Source organism: Dermacentor variabilis, chromosome 2, assembly GCF_050947875.1.
Source record: "Dermacentor variabilis isolate Ectoservices chromosome 2, ASM5094787v1, whole genome shotgun sequence".
Lineage (NCBI taxonomy): Eukaryota > Metazoa > Arthropoda > Arachnida > Ixodida > Ixodidae > Dermacentor > Dermacentor variabilis.
Window position 1 is genome coordinate 256,801,381 of NC_134569.1, and position 18,736 is coordinate 256,820,116.

Below are 18,736 nucleotides of genomic sequence, written 5' to 3' on the forward strand. Positions count from 1 at the left end.
AATGTCGGCTTCCATGTTATGGACAGCGTGTGGACATTTTCTCGGCGCAGCCACTGTTGCATGTACTACCTTGTTCACGAAGCAAGTGTTGATGTTAGACCGTGTGACATGTTTCGCCGGTATATGTAGTGATTTAACGTTGGGGGGGATGTGGGGATGCGCGACTCTCACGTGTCCCCTGATATGTTGTTTTCCCATATAGCTCCCGTCTCCTGTAATCCGGCTTCCCCGCATGGCCTGATGCCCGCGGCAGTCGGTCTGGTTGAAGCGCAGTACGAGAGATGGCGCGAGTATTGCACTGCTAATGCCGCCTAACAGTGGGGTTACTTGGGCGTGGAAAGGAAAAGGCTCTTTCTCTATGGCTTGGAGTCGGCAAGCAGCGCGGACGTTCCGCGTGTGCGCCGATCCACGCTTCTGCGAGACCATCTCGTGAGGCCTCGTGTGAATGACCCACCGTTCGCGTGACCGTACGTGCGAACGACCAGGTGTTGGTAACCAGCATGGGGCGAACATATTCGCTCGTTATCCGGTCGCGGTGAGTCCGACTTCCACGATTTGTTGCGCGCCCATGGGCATGTTTTGTGGATAGCAACTCGGCTAGCAGGCATTAATCTATGAAAGGTGCAATAAATGCCCTTCTGATTGTTTGCACTATTGTGTTGTCATTCCTTTGTCCCAAAAGCACCGGTGAGAATCCCACAAAATGGAGCACACTGTAACACAAACAGATGACGCTTGCTGTGCGCCGGAAGTGCTTAAGTGTAGTGAGAAACTGTTCTTGTGCTTTCTCTTTCTGTTACCTTCTTTTTATAGAAACAAATTAACTAACATTCCAACTATTACGAACAACATTTGTTCACAATAAAGTTGGAAAAATTATTCATGACGCGCCCTGGGCAGCAATCGGACAGCTCGTCCTACTAACGTCATTGGGGTAAATGACGTCAAATGGGTAGGGGCGGCTTAATATTCAGCCGGGCGATGTGCTGCGATCGGCAGCGATGTACATTTTTAAAACCTTAAAATAAATTACACGCTTTATGTGGAGCACTTAGATGCGTCAACTAATGATTAGAAGGACCTACTCTACCGACTTGGTAGGTTTGTACCATACTGTTGAAATCGTTTCAGGGTCCCTTTAAACCGTAGTAGGTCGGATCTAGGAAAAATATGTACTAAACGGTAGTACTGCTTAACTGAAATAGCGTTAGATCGCCCATTTCTCTGTCAAAAACTGCACTCAGGAGGAGTGCGATGAAAGGGCAATAAACATGTAGTATTTATTCACTTTGTGCGACAAAAGTGTGTTATTTTCGTTCGACACCGCTGCGGCCTACAAGCGATGACGGCAGCCTGAAACTTGCTTCAGCTGGGCGCCAGCTTTTCCACCAACCTCTTCTCGATAAACACCCACATGAAGCTGACGTAACGCACAGCTTCTGTCACTGTCGGGCCCGAATCGCCATGCTGTCGCTTTCGTGTAGTCCACATCACTGTCATTAGGCAACACTTGGGCAATAACAGAGGCAATGATGGCGAAAAGTCGAACCTCGAAAAGCCGAACCTCGTAGCCTACATCTTTTCGCTTAGTCAATGGTAGATCCCTCTTGCGTGCCAGCGCTGCCTTCGTGCCCCGTTCGATAACACGAACGATGTCCAATTTTTCTTTTGTGCTGGGCACCCAGTTTTTGTCTGAGCTTCAGCATATTGCGAGTTTTAGCTTGTACCATGCAACACAGGCCCTCCTCTAACTAGATGCCTGCGACGTTGCTTCCTTTCCCATTGCCCTGCCGTGTTTGCAAGCCGGAACCGTACTGCTGGAGTCACATGACCCCCTTAGGTGCGGCATGCTGCTGGCCGGCCATGTCTTGTCGGTAGCTTAGGTGTCCTGTACATAAACTGCACAGGAGGCCGCGGTCTAGGCATGCCCGTGTTGATAAAAAATTTGTTAATTATAGATTCAACAGTGTCATCTAGCCTAGATCCTGGAACGTCGTTAACAACCACCAGGTAGTGATCGACGTACCTCATTATGGAAGGAGCACATGATTGATTCAGAATGCTATTTACACACTTGTCAAAGGCGCTGAGAAAGATGTCCGAAAGAATGGGAGTGCGCGACGAGTTTCAAAAATCAACACTATGTACAAGGCAAGGGTATTTGCATTGGATTGTCGCTCGCTCCCATTCTTTCAGTGATCAAAAATTGTCAGCACACTGGGCACAACAACTGGCTTCAGTAGCCGCTTTGTAAGTCTTTCCTGAAGTCCACAGTAAGTCCTGACTGCCCAATTTTTTCGAAATCTGTAGAATCATCCTCTGTTCCAATACTCTGGAAATGTGCTAAGGTTGTTCCCATTCACAAAGACGGTAATAAGCAGGAAATGCCTAACTACAGACCCATTTCTTTAAATTCAACATCTTGCAAACTATTGGAACACATTATTCATAAATATATCATTGAGTACTTATCTAAACATAATGTTCTTTCGCATGCTCAACATGGCTTCCGTTCCGGATTCTCGACGGTAACACAACTTCTAGAATTCTCCTATGATATTGCAACCACACTTAACCTTAGAGGACAGCTTGATGCCATCTTTATTGATTACAGTAAAGCTCTTGACACAGTGTGTCATAAAAAGCTTCTCATTAAACTCAAGGCAATAATTCATGATTATAAACTACCAAGTTAGATACAGGACTACTTAAGTACAAGAACCGGGTTTTTTGCATTTAACCACGTTCACTCATCTCGTGTCAATGTTACATCCGGTGTACCACAGAGGTCTGTCTTGGGTCCTTTGCTTTTTGTTGTCTACGTAAATGATGTCGTTAAGTAACTGCGGGCACTTCTGTCAAAATAAGACTACATGCTGATGACTGCGTCCTTTATTCTACTATAAGTAGTAATCATGATCAGTTGGAGCTGAATGAAGTCTTCGCCTGTTCTTGCGAATGGACCAGAACATGGGGCAAATGTCATTTAATTTTAAGAAAACCGTATCAATGACTTTTTCGAATAAATACAACTATTACAATTTACATATTTTAATGAAGTGCACAAGCTTGAAAGCATCCACACATTCAAATACCTTGGTGTTACTTTCTCCCCTGATCTAAAATGGCATGCTCACATTAACTGTACAACCAACAAGGCGTTGAGAAAATTGGGTTTTCTTAAAAGAAACTTACGAGATGCAACTAAAGAATGTAAATTAATGGCATAAAGATCACTAATATGGCCTCTACTTGAATACGCGTCGGTAGTGTGGTCGCCACATCATTCCAAAGACATAGACATGCTTGAGTCTATTCAGAAAAAGGCCATAAGGTTTATATATAATCATTATGACCGCCATTTCTCGCCAACATCACATGCTAGTAAGTTGCTACTAAAGCCTCTGGCGCATAGACGTACTTGTGACCGTGTTGTTCTGCTACATAAAATTGCTCATGGGAAAACTTATGTCAATGCACCTATTGTTTTCACTAACCCTTCTCGGCCCACCAGAAGAAGTCATCGTCTTAACATTGTTCCTTTGAATGCAACGATTGATTGTTTAAGGTTTTCCTTTTTTCCACATACAATTGCGATTTCGAATGGCCTTGAGGGGTCCTTGCGCGAGTTATCAAGTGATGTATTTGCCAACCTATTACTTAATTATGTTCATTAATCAACTAGCTCTTCCTGATATTGTTTTTTCTATTGTTTTTCCACATACAATTGCGATTTGTAATGGCCTTGAGGGGTCCTTGCGCGAGTTATCAAGTGATGTATTTGCCAACCTATTACTTAATTATGTTCATTAATCAACTAGCTCTTCCTGATATTGTTTTTTCTATTGTTTGTTTTCTTTTTGCCACTCAGATGTATTCTTCAATTGATTGACACATGTATGCACTCACTCCTGCAATATCTTGCTATGCAATATGGCAGTATATGTAAATAATAAAATAAAAATAATAATAATAATTACAGAGCACAAGTTAACTTGATGGCACTTAATCCTTCCTCGAAATTGCCATACCCACTGGTCACGCACACTGCTGTCGGAAGGTATCTCACGGAAAGACTCATCCGGGTCTCTTTTTCTCTGACTAGACGAGCATTGTTGCATACAGCAATGGCACACTACTGAGCAAAACGTACGGTGGTAAGCTCAGTGAACAAAGAAATAGAATTATTTTGGTGTGCTTATGCATACATTGCAACATGCAGTTGTGTGCTCGAGTTTTACCGGCGGCACAGCCTAGGGTGTGTTGCAAGCGTCCTCCGCGAGGCGGCTCCAGCAACCGTAACAAGTGGACCGGTTTAAGAGGGCCGGCAGTTTCTGGATGATGTCGCAGGCATCTAGTTAGAGGAGGCATTGACAGGACACAATGCTTTCTGGCATGGCATTGAAATTATATTCATGTGGCTTCACCCTTCCAAGTGCAAGCCGCTTGCACTTGAACGCCATTCCGATCTCTGAGGCTCGTTGTTCTGCTGGGCCAACCTACTGGCGTGATTGCGCGATGAAAAGTTGAAAAACTAGGTGTTAACCGATACATACACAATAAGCTGGTACGATTTAAGCGGATACAAAACACATTGTGTTCATGGCCGCAGAGTCGGGGATTTGATTTTACTACTTTTAAAGCACCCCTTACCAGGCCCCATAGCAAATTTCGGTTATACGCTTACGTGTCCCGTAAGAGTGTTCTGGCACAAAAATTTTTTAAATTGGCTCATTAATAGCCAAGATAGAAATATTTAGTGCAACGAACACATGATTTCAGCAGACAAGCTCCACTGCCAAGCGAGACACTCTTTCCACTTGCCCCGTCCAGCCTCCGCTTCCTTCCTTCCCTGCGTTCTCTCATACTGGACCTCGAAGATTGTGTGATGCATACGTCACGAGCACCCGCCTTCATTTTTTTTTCTCTTTTTTTCTTCTTGCTTTTTTTGCGGCGCAGCACACTTCCGTTGACAACACTGCGCGAGAGCTGTTGTGATCGTCTCACTTTGCGCAGTGCACAATTTTGTGCACTGTGTACGAGAACACGTGACTAGAGCTATAAGTCAGTGCTACACGAATACTGAGGCAGACACAAGTTGATCACAGAACATGATCGCATGCTGGAATACAGAGCATGATCGCACGCTGAAACACAGTAGAAAATGACATAGTTTTGGTGTCTGCACGCCCGACTGCACAACAGTGGAGACAAGCAGACACAACGGAACTACATCTATCTTGCTGTGGTGCAAGGTAAAACAAAAACATGCAGACATTCGGTTTGTGTGTTTTATTATTTCTCTAAGCTTTCATTCGTCAATTCAAGCAACCAATCACACAAATGACAGATGTTGCCTTGAATGATTCTCAAAGTGTCACATGTCTCGATGACTGGCATCACAGTGTGAAAACAAGTACGTAGGCAAAGGAACACGTGTACGTCGTCCTCTGGCTTGGAGCGCGGCGGCCGTGAGAAGAAGATAAAACAGCGTTCGGTTTGAAATTTCAGATCTTTCTGCGGCGTGTAGCGATGTAATACTTTGCAGACACGATCATTATCACACATTGTATGCGCTGTACTTGTCAGCTCAAAATGGCCAGACCTGGTAAGGGGCCCTTTAAAATGAAACTACTGTTTAAGCGGGTACAGTTTAACAAGGTTTTACTGTATCGTAACAAGTGGTATCATTATAGAAGAAGGAATAAGGACTACAGTATTAGCTTAGACCAACTACCAGCGCAGAAGAGAGGCCCTGTCAGCCACCGCAGTCTCAGAACACGGCATGAAAAACCTGAACCTTCGGTCGACATGACGCGACCATATATGTGGGCAAATGGGTGGCAGTAACCCGAGGACAGCGACAGGCCAGCCACAGTTATGACCACCATTCATGCATGTGACGTGCCCAGGGGCGCGATCAGAGATTGATGTTCAGACCACGCTTTTAGTTACACCGCACGCGATTGGCTTAGGCCGCGCCAACGCCATCAGCCATGGTGCGCGGCCACATTTTTGCCGACTTCAACATGGTGACACGCTCCAGGCAATCGTTTTGAAACCAAGCATGTCGTCTGCTAGGAGCAGAACGCAACTAGAGGTGTGAAGTTTGAGGCGTTATGTGCTCGTGAGGAGACCAGCTTTGCATGGCATGTCTGATGGATTAGATTGGCTTCACAACCGCGGTGTGCATGGATTCCAGCTGCTGCGCGAACACTGGTGGTAATCCTTTAGCATGCATAAAATCAATTAAGGGGGGACGCGGGTCTTGAAACGGCAAAAAATCACAAAAAAGTCGATTTTCGGAAAAGTGTATTTTCGCTATGTTTATACATTCAAGAATCCCTCCGCGAAATCTAGAAGCTAAATTTAATCGGAAAATAATAAAAAATCGCGCTTAAAGGGGCCAGGGTGAACGCGAAATCAGCAAAATTTGGTCAAAAATGTTCAAACTTCGCGCCGTCACCATTTGCGAACGCGGTGGCCGATGGCCGCCATCTTGCGCTTGTTTTGAAGCTGTTTTCTTTGTGCGCATTTTGCACCAGTTCAAAATGGCGTCGGCCAAGGGAAACCGACGCTATCGCGTCATTTCTGGAGGATGCGTCCGTGGCGCCGATTGGCCACAGCGCGCACACCCCCCGCGCGCCTCACTCCTATTGGTCCGGTGCTCGTCGGCGCGCGCGCTCGACCGCTCTCGCGTCTCGCTACGTTTGTTTATCTCTGGTTTCATCGCGCCGCTGTCAGCGTTTGTTCAGCCGCTTGCTTCGCGACGTTTGATAAGATGCTCATTTCGCTGCCCGGATGGCTGGAAAAGATTGTCGTCTCAAGGCTACTACGCGTCAAGCGGCTGTGGAATGCGCGACGGAAGGCGGCTAGGCCTGTGATACTCGCGGAGTTGCCGGCTGCTGGTCTGCCTGGACATTCTACCGGATCGAGTGCCGAGCTGCAAACTGGCATGTCTAACGTCAACACTTCGTCCGCCCAGGCCACGCGTGTTGGCACAGATCGTGCAGGCACCGTTTCCTTCACGACTGAAGAAAGTAGCGAGCGCGCAGCGAGCGCCGGAAAACGTCCGGAGCGTCGGACCTTCGAAGTGCTAACTCCAGCAAAAAGCGAGAACCTCTTTGAGCGCAAGGAAGCTCGCCAAAAAGCGGCAAAAAGATAGGATGTATCCAGATTATGCCCCTGGTGAATTTCCTTAAGATTTTATTGGTATGTTCTCAATAAAAATGTTGCAGAATGTTTTTCCTTGATTTCTCAAAACAACAATTCCGACAGACTTCCAATTTTGGAGGTAAAATAGCTTCTGTCCTATTTCAGCTATCAACTTAATTTTTTTTTTGCCAGAAAGATAAATGTATGCAGTTAGCAATATGCACCTTTTAAAAGTAGCACTCTTCTCAAAAAGTTTTTGAAATGGGTCACATGCTTGACATGTCAAGATGGCATTTTTTTCTCACAACTTTGATGAGCTCTAACTCTTACTCAGATTAGCCTAGAACATTGAATAATACCTTATGGCACTCCCTGAACATTCTAGATAGTCTTTATACTAAAATTACCGTGTTAGGGTTTTCTGTTTAGATGCTAATTTTCCTCCAAAGAAAGGACTCAGCTTATACAATGCATTTAGAGTATATCAGAAACTACTTATCCTGTGGCGAAACTAATTATATTTTTAGAATCTGCATATTAAGATACACAAAGTGTGAAAATTTCGTTCAGATCTGTCCACAAATAAAAAAGTTGTATTTCAAGTGTAGCCTCCCCCCTTAAGGAGTCGATCGACGACAGTGCACTTTGCGTGGTCATCGAAGTCGGGGTCAAGGAGCCACTGTCAATCTCGTTGTCACTGTCACTGCTGCCGTTGCCACCGTCGCACAACTTTGCCGTCTGTCGAGACAGCACATCTCCGGCGATCGCCTAGTTGGTGACCTCATCGCAGAACGAGGCAGCACTGTCTGCAGTCAAAAACTCCTCCATCGGCGCACCACCTGCGTCACCAGTAGGAACGAGCTCCCAGAGCTCGGTTATGTCAGCGGCTTCCACCGTGTTGGTCTCAGTGGATTGTCCTGACGCACAAAGCCCGCCTTTTTGAAGCAGTTGTATATGGTTGACTGATTTACTTCATACCATGCACCATAAACGAAGCACATGGCTTTCAAAAGGCTGATCTTCAGGTCAGGGGGCCTGTCTGCATGACCCGACGTGCCAGGAGCTGCGCGGTCAATGGCTAAAATTACTCACTCCAGCATGCGCCGCCGATAGAGGACTTGAAAGTTGGCGATCACGCCGGCGTCCAATGGCTGCAGGCCTGCCGTAGTGTTCGGAGGCAGAAACATCAATTCGACAGATGTTAGCTTCGGGTTAACGCTGTGTGCGCTACAGTTGTCAAGTAGCCACACTACTTTTCTTCCTTAGTCTTCAATTATACAGTCGAACTCGAGCAGCCATTCTTCGAACAGGTCACGGGTCATCCCCGCCTTCTTATTGCTGCGACAGCGGACCGGGATGTGCTGATTCTTAAAGCATGCTGGCTTCCTTGATCGCCCGATCATGAAAGGCTTGAGACGATGGCTCCCGTTCATGCTAACGCACAGCAACACGGTCACCCTAAGTTTAGAGTGCTTCATGCCGGGGCATCGATCTCCTATAAGAGCGTGAGTCTTCGACAGCAACATTTAAAAAAACAGAGCAGTTTCGTCACAATTAGATATGTCCTTCTCCACGTAGCTCTCCAGCACGCCAGGCAGCTTTGTCTGCAGCCACTGCTGCTTCGCCTCTGTGTCCAAAGACGCCACTTCCCTACCACGTTTTTGTAAATGATTCCGTGCCACTTTTTAAAGCGCTAGATCCAGCCTCCTCCATGCTCAAAATTTGCACGTCCCAGAAGAAAAGTGAAGTTTTTCACTTTGGTGGCAAGTATTGGCCCACTAATAGGCACATTATGCGCGCGGGTTGTGATGAACCACTGGTAAAGCGCCTCTTCAACATCGGCGTACAAAGGGTCTCTAACCCTTTTCCACTGATCGGCATGGCCGCTGATAGCTCCTGCCATCACAATCGTGGTGCTCCCTGTTTTCAAGATGGTTGATATTGTCGACTGGGCGAGCCCATACTTCTTCACGAGGGCGCTCACCTTGAAGCCACGTCGAGAGTCCTGCAAAACATTCATCTTCGTGTCAAGCGACACAGCTTTGCCCTTTGTCGGCGCCATCTTCGAACTGGGTCACTGGGTTGTACCGTTGGTTGCACGCTGCTTCGGTGGCGTCAGCCTGCTATCGCGAGAGAGACTGAGTGTGGGACGGGCGCCACCGTGCCGCTTTGCTTGTCAGTTTATTTTTCTTTCTCTCTCTTTCAGAGCAACTGTGGCCGACGCGCATGAAGCAGCTAGCGCCATCTTGTGGCGCGCTGCACCTACTCAGGTATTCTCCGGTGCGCGGGTGGGGCGGGACGCGCTGCGTGGTAATGGCAGCAGATACGAACTTACGGAGGTAAACATGACCTCGTCTCGACATCGTTCGTTTTAGGGAACTAAGCAATGCAAATGTTACGATTATTTGGCACGGAAAAAGCCGTCCAGACGGCAAAATTTTGATCGTTATATCTGATATGTGGTGAATAACCTATCGTTATAAATGGTTTTTTCTCCCATAGACCTAATGCATAAAATGACACTCTCATGTTGACCCATTATTATAACAGATATATCATTATATGTGGTATCCTTATAAGTGGACTGCACTGTATATTGTCTGCAAGCAGACAACAAACGAGGCACGTAAACGTCTGGGGAGTTCACCACTTGCCGATTGGCTGCTCTCTCCCTCCCGTTCTTACAAATTTTTCATGCTGCCCACTCTGTGACGTTGCAGCAACTGAATGCGTTTCGAGCCAAGATCTCTGATCGCTCAAGGAAGAAAGCTGGGCTAGTTGGTGTGTCATCATTATTCAAAAGACTGGCGCAAAATAGCAGGGACAAAGACAGAGAAGATGACAGGACGAGCACTAACGTCCTGTCACGTTAGCGCTCGTCCTGTCGTCTTCTCTGTCTTTGTCCCTGCTATTTTGCGCTAGTCTTTTGAATAATAATCTCTGATCGCGCCCCAGTGCAGCATAACAAAGGCCTTTGACATTACTGTGCTACAACGAAACTTATTTCAATGTGTTTTCAAAGACACCATAGTGAAGCCAACGAAGGCTTAGTTTGTACATAATTGTGAACAGCTTGTTCATGCACACAGCTTACCGTGGTTGTCCACCTCTTCTACCGCAAGGAAAATGCTTGCCCACGTGCAAGCAGCTGATTTCAGCAATCTAGCTGAACTGATTAAAACTATGTTGCAACCAAGCATGTAGCAGGGACCAAAGAATGTGATAAAATCCTAGGTACATAATTATGAGCATTTGCTGAAGTCACGAAAACATTTTGTAGCATAATTGACGATTGTCACATACCTGGCCATGGGTAGGATAGCTCGGTCGTGGGGGAAGTCCCCGTCACACTGGGCCACATACTCGGAGAGCACTCGCAGCACGCGCACCATGCGGGTGGCACTCTCGCGGGCAGCCCCTTCCCCCGCACCGAGGGCACACACCGTGTCATAGGCCGCCTTGAGTCGGTCCATGCACGATTGCACCATGTCCTCGTGAATATCGGTGCGCGAGCCCTGTAACCGGGGCCCCAGGTTGGTGTATGTTTCACGCAGCAGCTCAATGGCCCGGTCGGCCACGGAATCTTGTGCATGCAGCACCACACGCCACAGGTAGTCGGCGCCCATCAGCTCGGGGTCCTCGAGCAGGTGGGTCCGCCGGCGCAGCAGCAGCCGCCCCTGGCGGCAGTTGACGGCACGGAAGAAGCGCTCGAAGCAGCGCAACCCGCTCTCTGTAAGCAGCGCGGGGTCCAGCTGCAGTACGTTCTGCTCAAAGAAGTCCTGGTTGATCTCGGGGTCCAGGTCGGGCTCCTCGCCCATCAGCTTGGAGAACCACTTGAAGCAGGCCTCCCGGTCGGTCGGGTACACAGCGTTCTCGGCGAGGCAGTGCCAGATCTGCTTGGCCTGCGCCGCGCAGAGCCACAGCTGACCGTCCTTGAGCAAAAAGCGCAGGAACCTGAGCCGCTCCTGCACCTGTTGCAGGTGGCTGTAGCGGCTGTCCCCGTACACCTGCGCCGGGTCGGGCCGCTCGGCCAGCAGCTGGCGCGCGTGCGCCATGTAGGCCGACAGCCCGTCGGCCACCAGCACCACGAGCGAGTGCTGCTGCTGCAGCCGATTGATCACCTCATGCCGGTAGAGGGCCTGGCCCCCAGGCGCCGGTCCGCCCCCGCTGCCGCCACGAGCGGGCCCCAGCGGGGCCTCCGAGTATAGGCCGGCCACCTCCTGCATGTGCCGCAGCGCCGGCAGCGCCCACTGCGGGTCTTGCCGCAGCTCCTGCAGCACACGGCTCGTGTCACCTCGAGCAATTTTTTTATTCGTCTCGCGGTGTACAACAAACCTTGGTCAACTCAACTCTGACATCTCAAAATACAGTTTTAGTTGACATCTTTTTTTCCCACAAATGTATCAACCGGTGTTCTCACCCCTTATGTTGAAAAAAATTTTTAGCTGGCCTCCGGATATTGCGAAATCTTCACTGCAAATTACCACGGCAAAGGTGTCAATTGCACTCGCACCAGAGCTCACTAGCAAGGCAAGGCATCCCCCAGTCTGTCTGTCGAACCTCGCTCGCACACACACAAGACTCGGCTCCTGTGGCCTGGCACAGCAGCAGCAGTCATTTAAAGGGGTCCTGAACGACCCCTTGGGCTTGGTGAAATAACATAATCCGCGGGTAGCATACGCTGCTGTGAACATCTCAGCCAAGTTCTGCAGTTGTACGTGGTCCGTGGAGCTCGGAAGCGGAGCGTGAAGACACCTTTTTCTTAAACAATCTCGTTTCAAAAAACCCATGATCCTTTCTCTTTTCTGTGTGCTTTATTTCGTCATAAAGCACACTCCAATACGCGGCTGCTATTGGTCGCTGCACTCGGCTACACCGCGGCCGCCGCGAGGTGCCACCACGAATCCAGTGGCTAAGCTCACTGCGGCTCTTTGAGGACAGCCGCGTTTCGCTTATGTATTGGGCGGCAGAGGCACCAAATCGGAAATTTAAACTGCGCGCCACGGTGACGTCTCCGCCGTAGCCTTCGCAGTGCAAGGCATTGGAGGAGGAAGGGGAGCACAGCTGAGGCAGTGTTTGATTGCTGATAACTCCGCTTCTGCTCAACGCATTGAAGTACTTTTTACGGCAAAGTGATTCTGAAATAGCTTATCTTCACTTCAAATGTCTTTCTCCACTTCGATAAAAAGTGGTTCAGGGCCCCTATAAGACCTTGAGCAAGAGTGCTTCTGAGCAGGCGTGACCAGTACTGCATGCGAGCCCACGGCTCTTGAGCGAGATGCTAAAGATACTCGCTTCATACTTGCACAACACAAAGGCAGAAATGCCACATCACTTGGGGCAATTTGCAGTTTTCAACGTGACAATTTGCGCTTTTCTGCAGTTGATTTTCTGTTTTTCAAGTGGAATTGTGCTGATTTCATTATGATGCAGAGAGCCGCAGCGTCACCATTTTGGATGTAGTTGGATGACTGGCTTGAAATGTTGCATTAAGATCTTGACATAGTGCCAAGCACGCTGCCTCGGCACAATGCCAACAACGCCATTGCCCGTAGACACCAATCTAAGAGCTGCCAATGCCATTTTGCAAAGGCCCCACTCTACGTGCGGCTAGCTGGCTTCTCACTTCTCTCAAAACTCTGCTTCGCTTGAACTTTTTGTCAGTTTCTACAGCGCCTACTAGTTAATGGGCTTTCATGCAGGATAGCAGTGTGTGGGTGTAGGCCAGTTGGTTATTCACGATTTTGGGAAGTCATTGCTCAAAAACATGGGACTTGAAGAAAGGGACACGACGAAGTGGTTAACTTGAACCGCTTCGTGTTGTCCCTTTCCTCAGGGCCCGTGTTTTCGTGCAGTAACTTCCCAGAATCAAAAATTTTGTGTGGGCCCTAAAGTTGTGATCAAAGTGTCATAACTTTTGCTTTGTGTCACCTAAGCACTTCACATACGCAAGCTAAAACATATGTTGCAAGGAGTGGTTTGTATTTATGACATCAGCTGCTCTGAATGCACAAGAGTCACTGGATGAACAAAGTGCTAGCTTTAAATATGAAGAACGGACTGCAGTCATTCACACCTGGACACAACGGTCAAGCCAGAGGGTCTTTTGGGCATCCCGGTCCTGGGAGCAGCTGTAGTCGAGGATTTTGACGTGGAAGCTCAGGGCGAGCTCCATGGTGTCCGTAGGCACCTCGCGGCTGTGTGCCAGGTTCCACAGCAGCTGGAGCACCTTGTGAGCCATGAGGCCCTCCTTGTCGTCTTCGGCCAGCCGGCGGATCAGCTCGAGCAGCTTTTCCCGCTGGCGCTTGGCGGCGCTGGCCCAGCTGGCCTGGAAGCGGCCAAACAAATGGTCCAGCTGCTCGGGCGAGAAGTCCCACGCCAGCTTGGCGAGCAGGTCGTGCACGTTCTGCACAATGGCCTCGTGCTTGCCGTGCTGTGCCGCCCATAGGTCGTCCAGGTCGGCCAGAGTCAGGGCCTTCTCCTTGATCACAAAGCGCACTATCTTTTCCAGCTTCTCCACATACTGCAGAGCCAAAGGAGACCAGACCAATGAGTAGCTGACTACGCTGGCTGCACTGAGCCAGCCAATCATTCTGGACTACACGGAAGAAATTGTGACCTCACACACACTTTACTTTTATTGTTTGAGAAAGAAACAATGGACTTCTTTAGGATAAAATGCAAAGTTTACTCATTGGAAAATTGTTGTTAGGCATTCTCTATAGTGCTATGCCAGCGGAGAAAGTAACAGAAAAGCACTGGAAATGAGAGTGCTGTGATGATGAGACACACAACTATAGTGCCTGGAATATACTGGCTAGTGTGCCGTCTGCGGCCTCCCAGGTGGCACCAGATGCAAGGAATGCTGGCGGCTGCCGCCAGGAGCGCTGTAGTGCAGGTGGGTGCCGCGGCACCATCCGGTCTTCCTAGCCCGCCATGTTTCCACAGCATCGGCAAGCAGGCTGCTGGACTTTATGTTTTTATTAAACCGTAGCAGCAGCACAGTTCAAATGTGGGCAGGTGATTACTGATTAGCGTTTGTTTTGATTACAACCAACTTCCCTAGAGCTTGTCGCTTGCGTGAAAAGCATGTGCAAGCTCAGCTCGGCTTCGAGCGGGGAACCTGATGTGTTTCTATGTTGGCGAAGAGAAAACATAATTTTTAAGGCAAATGCCTTAGATCTCCTTGTTCCAAGGCCGTGTTGCGAGGTACAGAACATATCACCAAGGAAGGCCAGAAACGAACCAAAGCATGTCCAGGCGTGTATAAAAGATGCTTAATGATTACCAAATTTAATTATTGATTATAGTGATTGGATTAAGGTGGATTAGGTTGGATTAGGGGATTAAGGTGTATTAAGGAGGATTAGTGTGGATGGATGAGGATTAGGGTGCATTAAGGTGAATTACAGTCGGCTTTACAAGGTGGTAGCCTTCGTGTCTCATCGGCGATAGCTAGGGACGCTTTATTTTTTTATTCTAGCGATGATGGCAGTGTGATTTCTTAAGGGTAAGTTTTAGGTTACATTTTTCATTCTAATAAAGTAAAAGAATTCTAAGGGTAGCATTACTGTTCTATTAATGCATAACCATTCAAGAGCGCTGTAACCAATCATCTTTCGAAATGACTTGAATTTTGCTGTTCTTTTTATTTTATTTGCTACTATTTCTGCCCATTATCTTATTGTTGTCCTCATAGGTTTGAATGTTTTTGATTCTTTGTAAACCATGTACCCATCTCCTCATAATGCCCATGGGCCCCAAGGGTAGGATAATAGGTAAAAAAAATTGCCTTTAAAATGAACTGGTGTTCCTTGTACAAACAACACGTGCAATAGATTTCTTTTTATGTCTAATATACGTGAACAAAAATAGGAAACAGATCTTTCATTTAAGCGTAACAAACATTTTATTCAAGCGTAACAGCAGTCAAACACAGGCATAAGACCGCACTAGATGAGATAATGCATACATACATGAAGTAGATAGATCTAGTGGCAGTGACGCAGTTTAAGGAGCTTCTGCCGTTGCTTTTGCGCTTCCCTCTCTTTGTTGATGCCTTTTACAAAAAACCGAAACCTCAAGAAAACATAGAACTTTACAAATGCTGTCAAAGCTGGTTTTTCATGCTCTGGGCACCCTAGCTGTGGAAAGGCCAGTGTCTGCAGCTGACCTGAAAAATCAGCTAGACTCACTACATGTAACTTGTTTCTGCTAAAGAACACAGTAAAAGCATCTTCCACAGCCTTCACAGCGGTCAACAAGGCCTGGTAGTGCAATAATGAAGCAGTGTCGGCACTAGCTTCAGCTTTACTTATGTAAAGGAAGCCTGCACACCGTGGTCAAGAATTTTGGGCAGTGATCGTTCGTGCAACACAACCTGCAGTATAGTAGATCAGAGCACTACTGCTCCTTTTTTCTTTTTCTTTTTTCCCCCTGGTACTCACGAAAAGTAAGATGCATACTTAAGATACTCAAGAAAAATCGTGGGTATAGCGTAGGGTTTCAGGCGTCGTTTATCGTGGGGAATCTCGTGGACAACGCCGCTCACGGTGATAGAGAACGCGCGCTAGACTAAGCTGTTTTCAAAATGTTTTTCTCAAACCACAGCACTTGGTGCCGGCCTTCTGTCCATTCTCCTGATCAGTCTTGCTCATTCTGCTACTGCTTCGTATCAGATGGCGGAGTGAACAAGGATACACTACCTTTGTTCGAGCGGTAACCGCTTCTACACAACGGCACAAAGCAGGTCCTCTCCTTGCACTGTTTCTATAGCTTCGGAATTTTTTTCACCGCCGCCGCACAGTTCTCGTAATGACAGGCCCACGAACACAGCAGCCACGCACTCACTCTTTGACAACACCAAGAACAAACACGCAACGCTGTAATAACACTGCAAGTGCAAACATAGAAACTGACGCAACCACTGCGAAAGTGACATGCGAAGCAGACGACACGCGCAGTCTGCACCCACCCGTATGACAGCGACCTCTGCCGGCCATCGTGGTCATTCATTGCAGGCAGCGAGATGCTCGTCCATTGAAAAGAGCAGGTGCACGGCACACTAGCCAGTACATTCTAGGCACTATAACGCAACTAAAGGAGACACACGCACAAGAGCTCGTCCACACTCGGGTTGTTATTATTATGCACAAAGAGAAACACTATACAGAGGCACACTGTACACGTCACACGAGATAAGGCCATGACCACCACTGCACTAGACATGGCCATTACAAAAGCACAATTTTCCTACGTTCCACTTCGGATTAGTTATTTTCACTATTTCCCCATGTGACAACGAAACAACTAGGAATCACTAAAAAAAGAAAAAAAAAGAAGACAGTAATCGCAAACTGACCACCTCGACAATTCTAATTACAGAGTTGCACACTGAAAGAAATAAACCAGAGTGGCAGGCAGCGTTTCCTTTGCCGCCCGCTGTGCGGAGAACCCTAATTGCCTGATAAAGCCGAACCTTGTAATAATGAAGTGGCATGTGACAGAAATATAGCTTCATTATATCAGATATTCATTATATGCATATGCCCGTTACACTGTAATAGCAGTGAGACAACTTCTATTTACATCATTATATCCGATCGTTTTTATTGAGGTTTGACTGTACTGTAACAGTACCAGGAAGTTAAAATGTCAGTAACATGATAAAGGATGTCGGCAATGATTTCAAAAGATGAGCTGCTGGTCTTGTTTTTACACGTAGCCTGTTTAACTTACAACTAGGCAATTCTTGATTTTTACATTTCCTGACAGGCATGCCTGCTGGGCGAACCGTTTGTAGCCAACTTAACAGCTCCCACTGTCCAACCCCTCTGATTCAAGGTAATGAAAGAAGGCAAAACAATGAAAGCATCCACGAATAAACAGTGGGCCGCTCAGGTGCGTACGCTCATTACTGGCATTACCGCAAGACAGCAGTGCCTCGAGCCACTCTGCACCGAGGGCTGCAACCTGATGGCGCAGTCCTCATTGTGTCCCCACATGGATCGACAAACGCAGAAAGCTGTGCTCGAGTGACGCCACACGTAGCAAGTGGTGCACCCATATTATGTTCACGAGTAAGCTCTGTGGACCCCCTAGGCATACACAGTGAAAACTGTGAACAGTCCCATGCACTGCAATGCAGCTCCAGGTGTGGAGCTTTCCTGCAGTGCACAGGGAACAAGGGGCAACAATGTGGCTGCCCTTGATGGACACGTTGTGACACAATCTCTGTGGAGGCACTGGTGGCTCAGTGGTGGGCCCCTTCAAAAAGTAGCAGGCTTTATGGCACATGCTGTGCTTACCTGTGGCTGATGAAGGCTGTCTCGCAAAACAATCTGCAGTACTCGGTTCTCCTTGATCCATTCCTGCAGTGAGCAGCAGGCATTTTGTGATCCAACTTAGTATGGATAACAGCAGGTAATGGCAGTCCTTCAAAATTCAAAAATGACTGGATTCAAAAGCTGATGTAGTACTTAAGCCATTGACTTGGGCTAGTAAGAATTTAGAAAAAGACATGTTCCAGTGTGTAAGAAAAGTTAAAAAGAGCTGCAGAGACAAAAAGGACAACAGAAAAAGTAGAGCACTGGTCTTCAACTGTATTAACCAGTGTGTCAAAAGGAAACAATAACGAAAATGCCATAAAAAAACATATTTTTGACCAGAACGAAAACGTAACAGAAATGCTATTTCTTATATTGTTTTGGAGTGAAACCGTAATATTCTTATCCATTTTCAGTTCAAGGGAAAAGTCAGCAATCCGAAACAACCAACGTCAGGCAACGCCAGCATTAGGACACATCTCAGGAGTCTGCATAAGCACTTATCTAAGGCAGGGATAGTGCAAGCAATAGCAAGTCGAGTGTTCCGCTAATCTAAGCTGCCGTTAGATCTACCAGCAGATCGGCGTCGTAGTGAAACCCAGAACTTGCGCACTAAACAGCTTATCATTTCGTTTTCTACAAGCAGAACGCTTTGTAACTGAAGTTTTATCATTCGTTTATGTCTGTTTTATCGGAACTGTGGCCAGGCATTTCGGAGTGTGCACTTGATGACGTACTGCTTCCAAGATCATGCTCAGTGATAATGCTCAAGGTACTGAGCATTATCTCAAAATTCTTACCGTTATTTTGTTTAGAAAATTTTTGCATGTGAACCAAAGCCGTCATGAACCGTTATGGATCATTTTTTTTTTATTACGGAGCAGAACCCGAAAAGAACTTATCAATGTGTAAGCATTTCTATGCTTACCCAACAAGAAAAATGTCTGTCTTGTCAGATGATCGCTCATGAAGCTCTCAGCACAAGTGGCACCCTGCCCTGTTAGCAGATTCCTTTCAATATATCGGCCAACACATCTCTCTTCAACGGGAAGCGGCGAAAACAGTATGTGGAGCTATCGGTAGTTGGCACTCTCTGCCTGCATCGCAGGTGGCTTTCAGATACAGACCGCACAGCTGTGCAATACATGCAACTGCCGCCGGAGCACATTTGATCGCAGTTCATAATGGTTCGACACAGATGGATAAGGCGCTAAAGAGCGATAACGGCAGCGCTATCTACACAGGTTGGATGAAGT

General features: G+C 47.4%; 1 protein-coding gene across 14 annotated transcripts in view; it reads right to left on the reverse strand.

The window, feature by feature from the left end:
- The window catches only part of faf (ubiquitin carboxyl-terminal hydrolase-like faf), an 819,194-nt gene that overhangs the window by 482,795 nt on the left and 317,663 nt on the right, over positions 1 to 18,736 (reverse strand). For all 14 annotated transcript variants that reach the window (XM_075682882.1, XM_075682878.1, XM_075682872.1 and 11 more), the window contains 3 exons: positions 17,463 to 17,525; positions 13,232 to 13,678; positions 10,459 to 11,426 (listed from right to left, as the gene is read on the reverse strand). In XM_075682882.1, the coding sequence (XP_075538997.1) occupies positions 10,459 to 11,426; positions 13,232 to 13,678; positions 17,463 to 17,525 (1,478 nt within the window). The remainder of the gene's footprint in view (positions 1 to 10,458; positions 11,427 to 13,231; positions 13,679 to 17,462; positions 17,526 to 18,736) is intronic.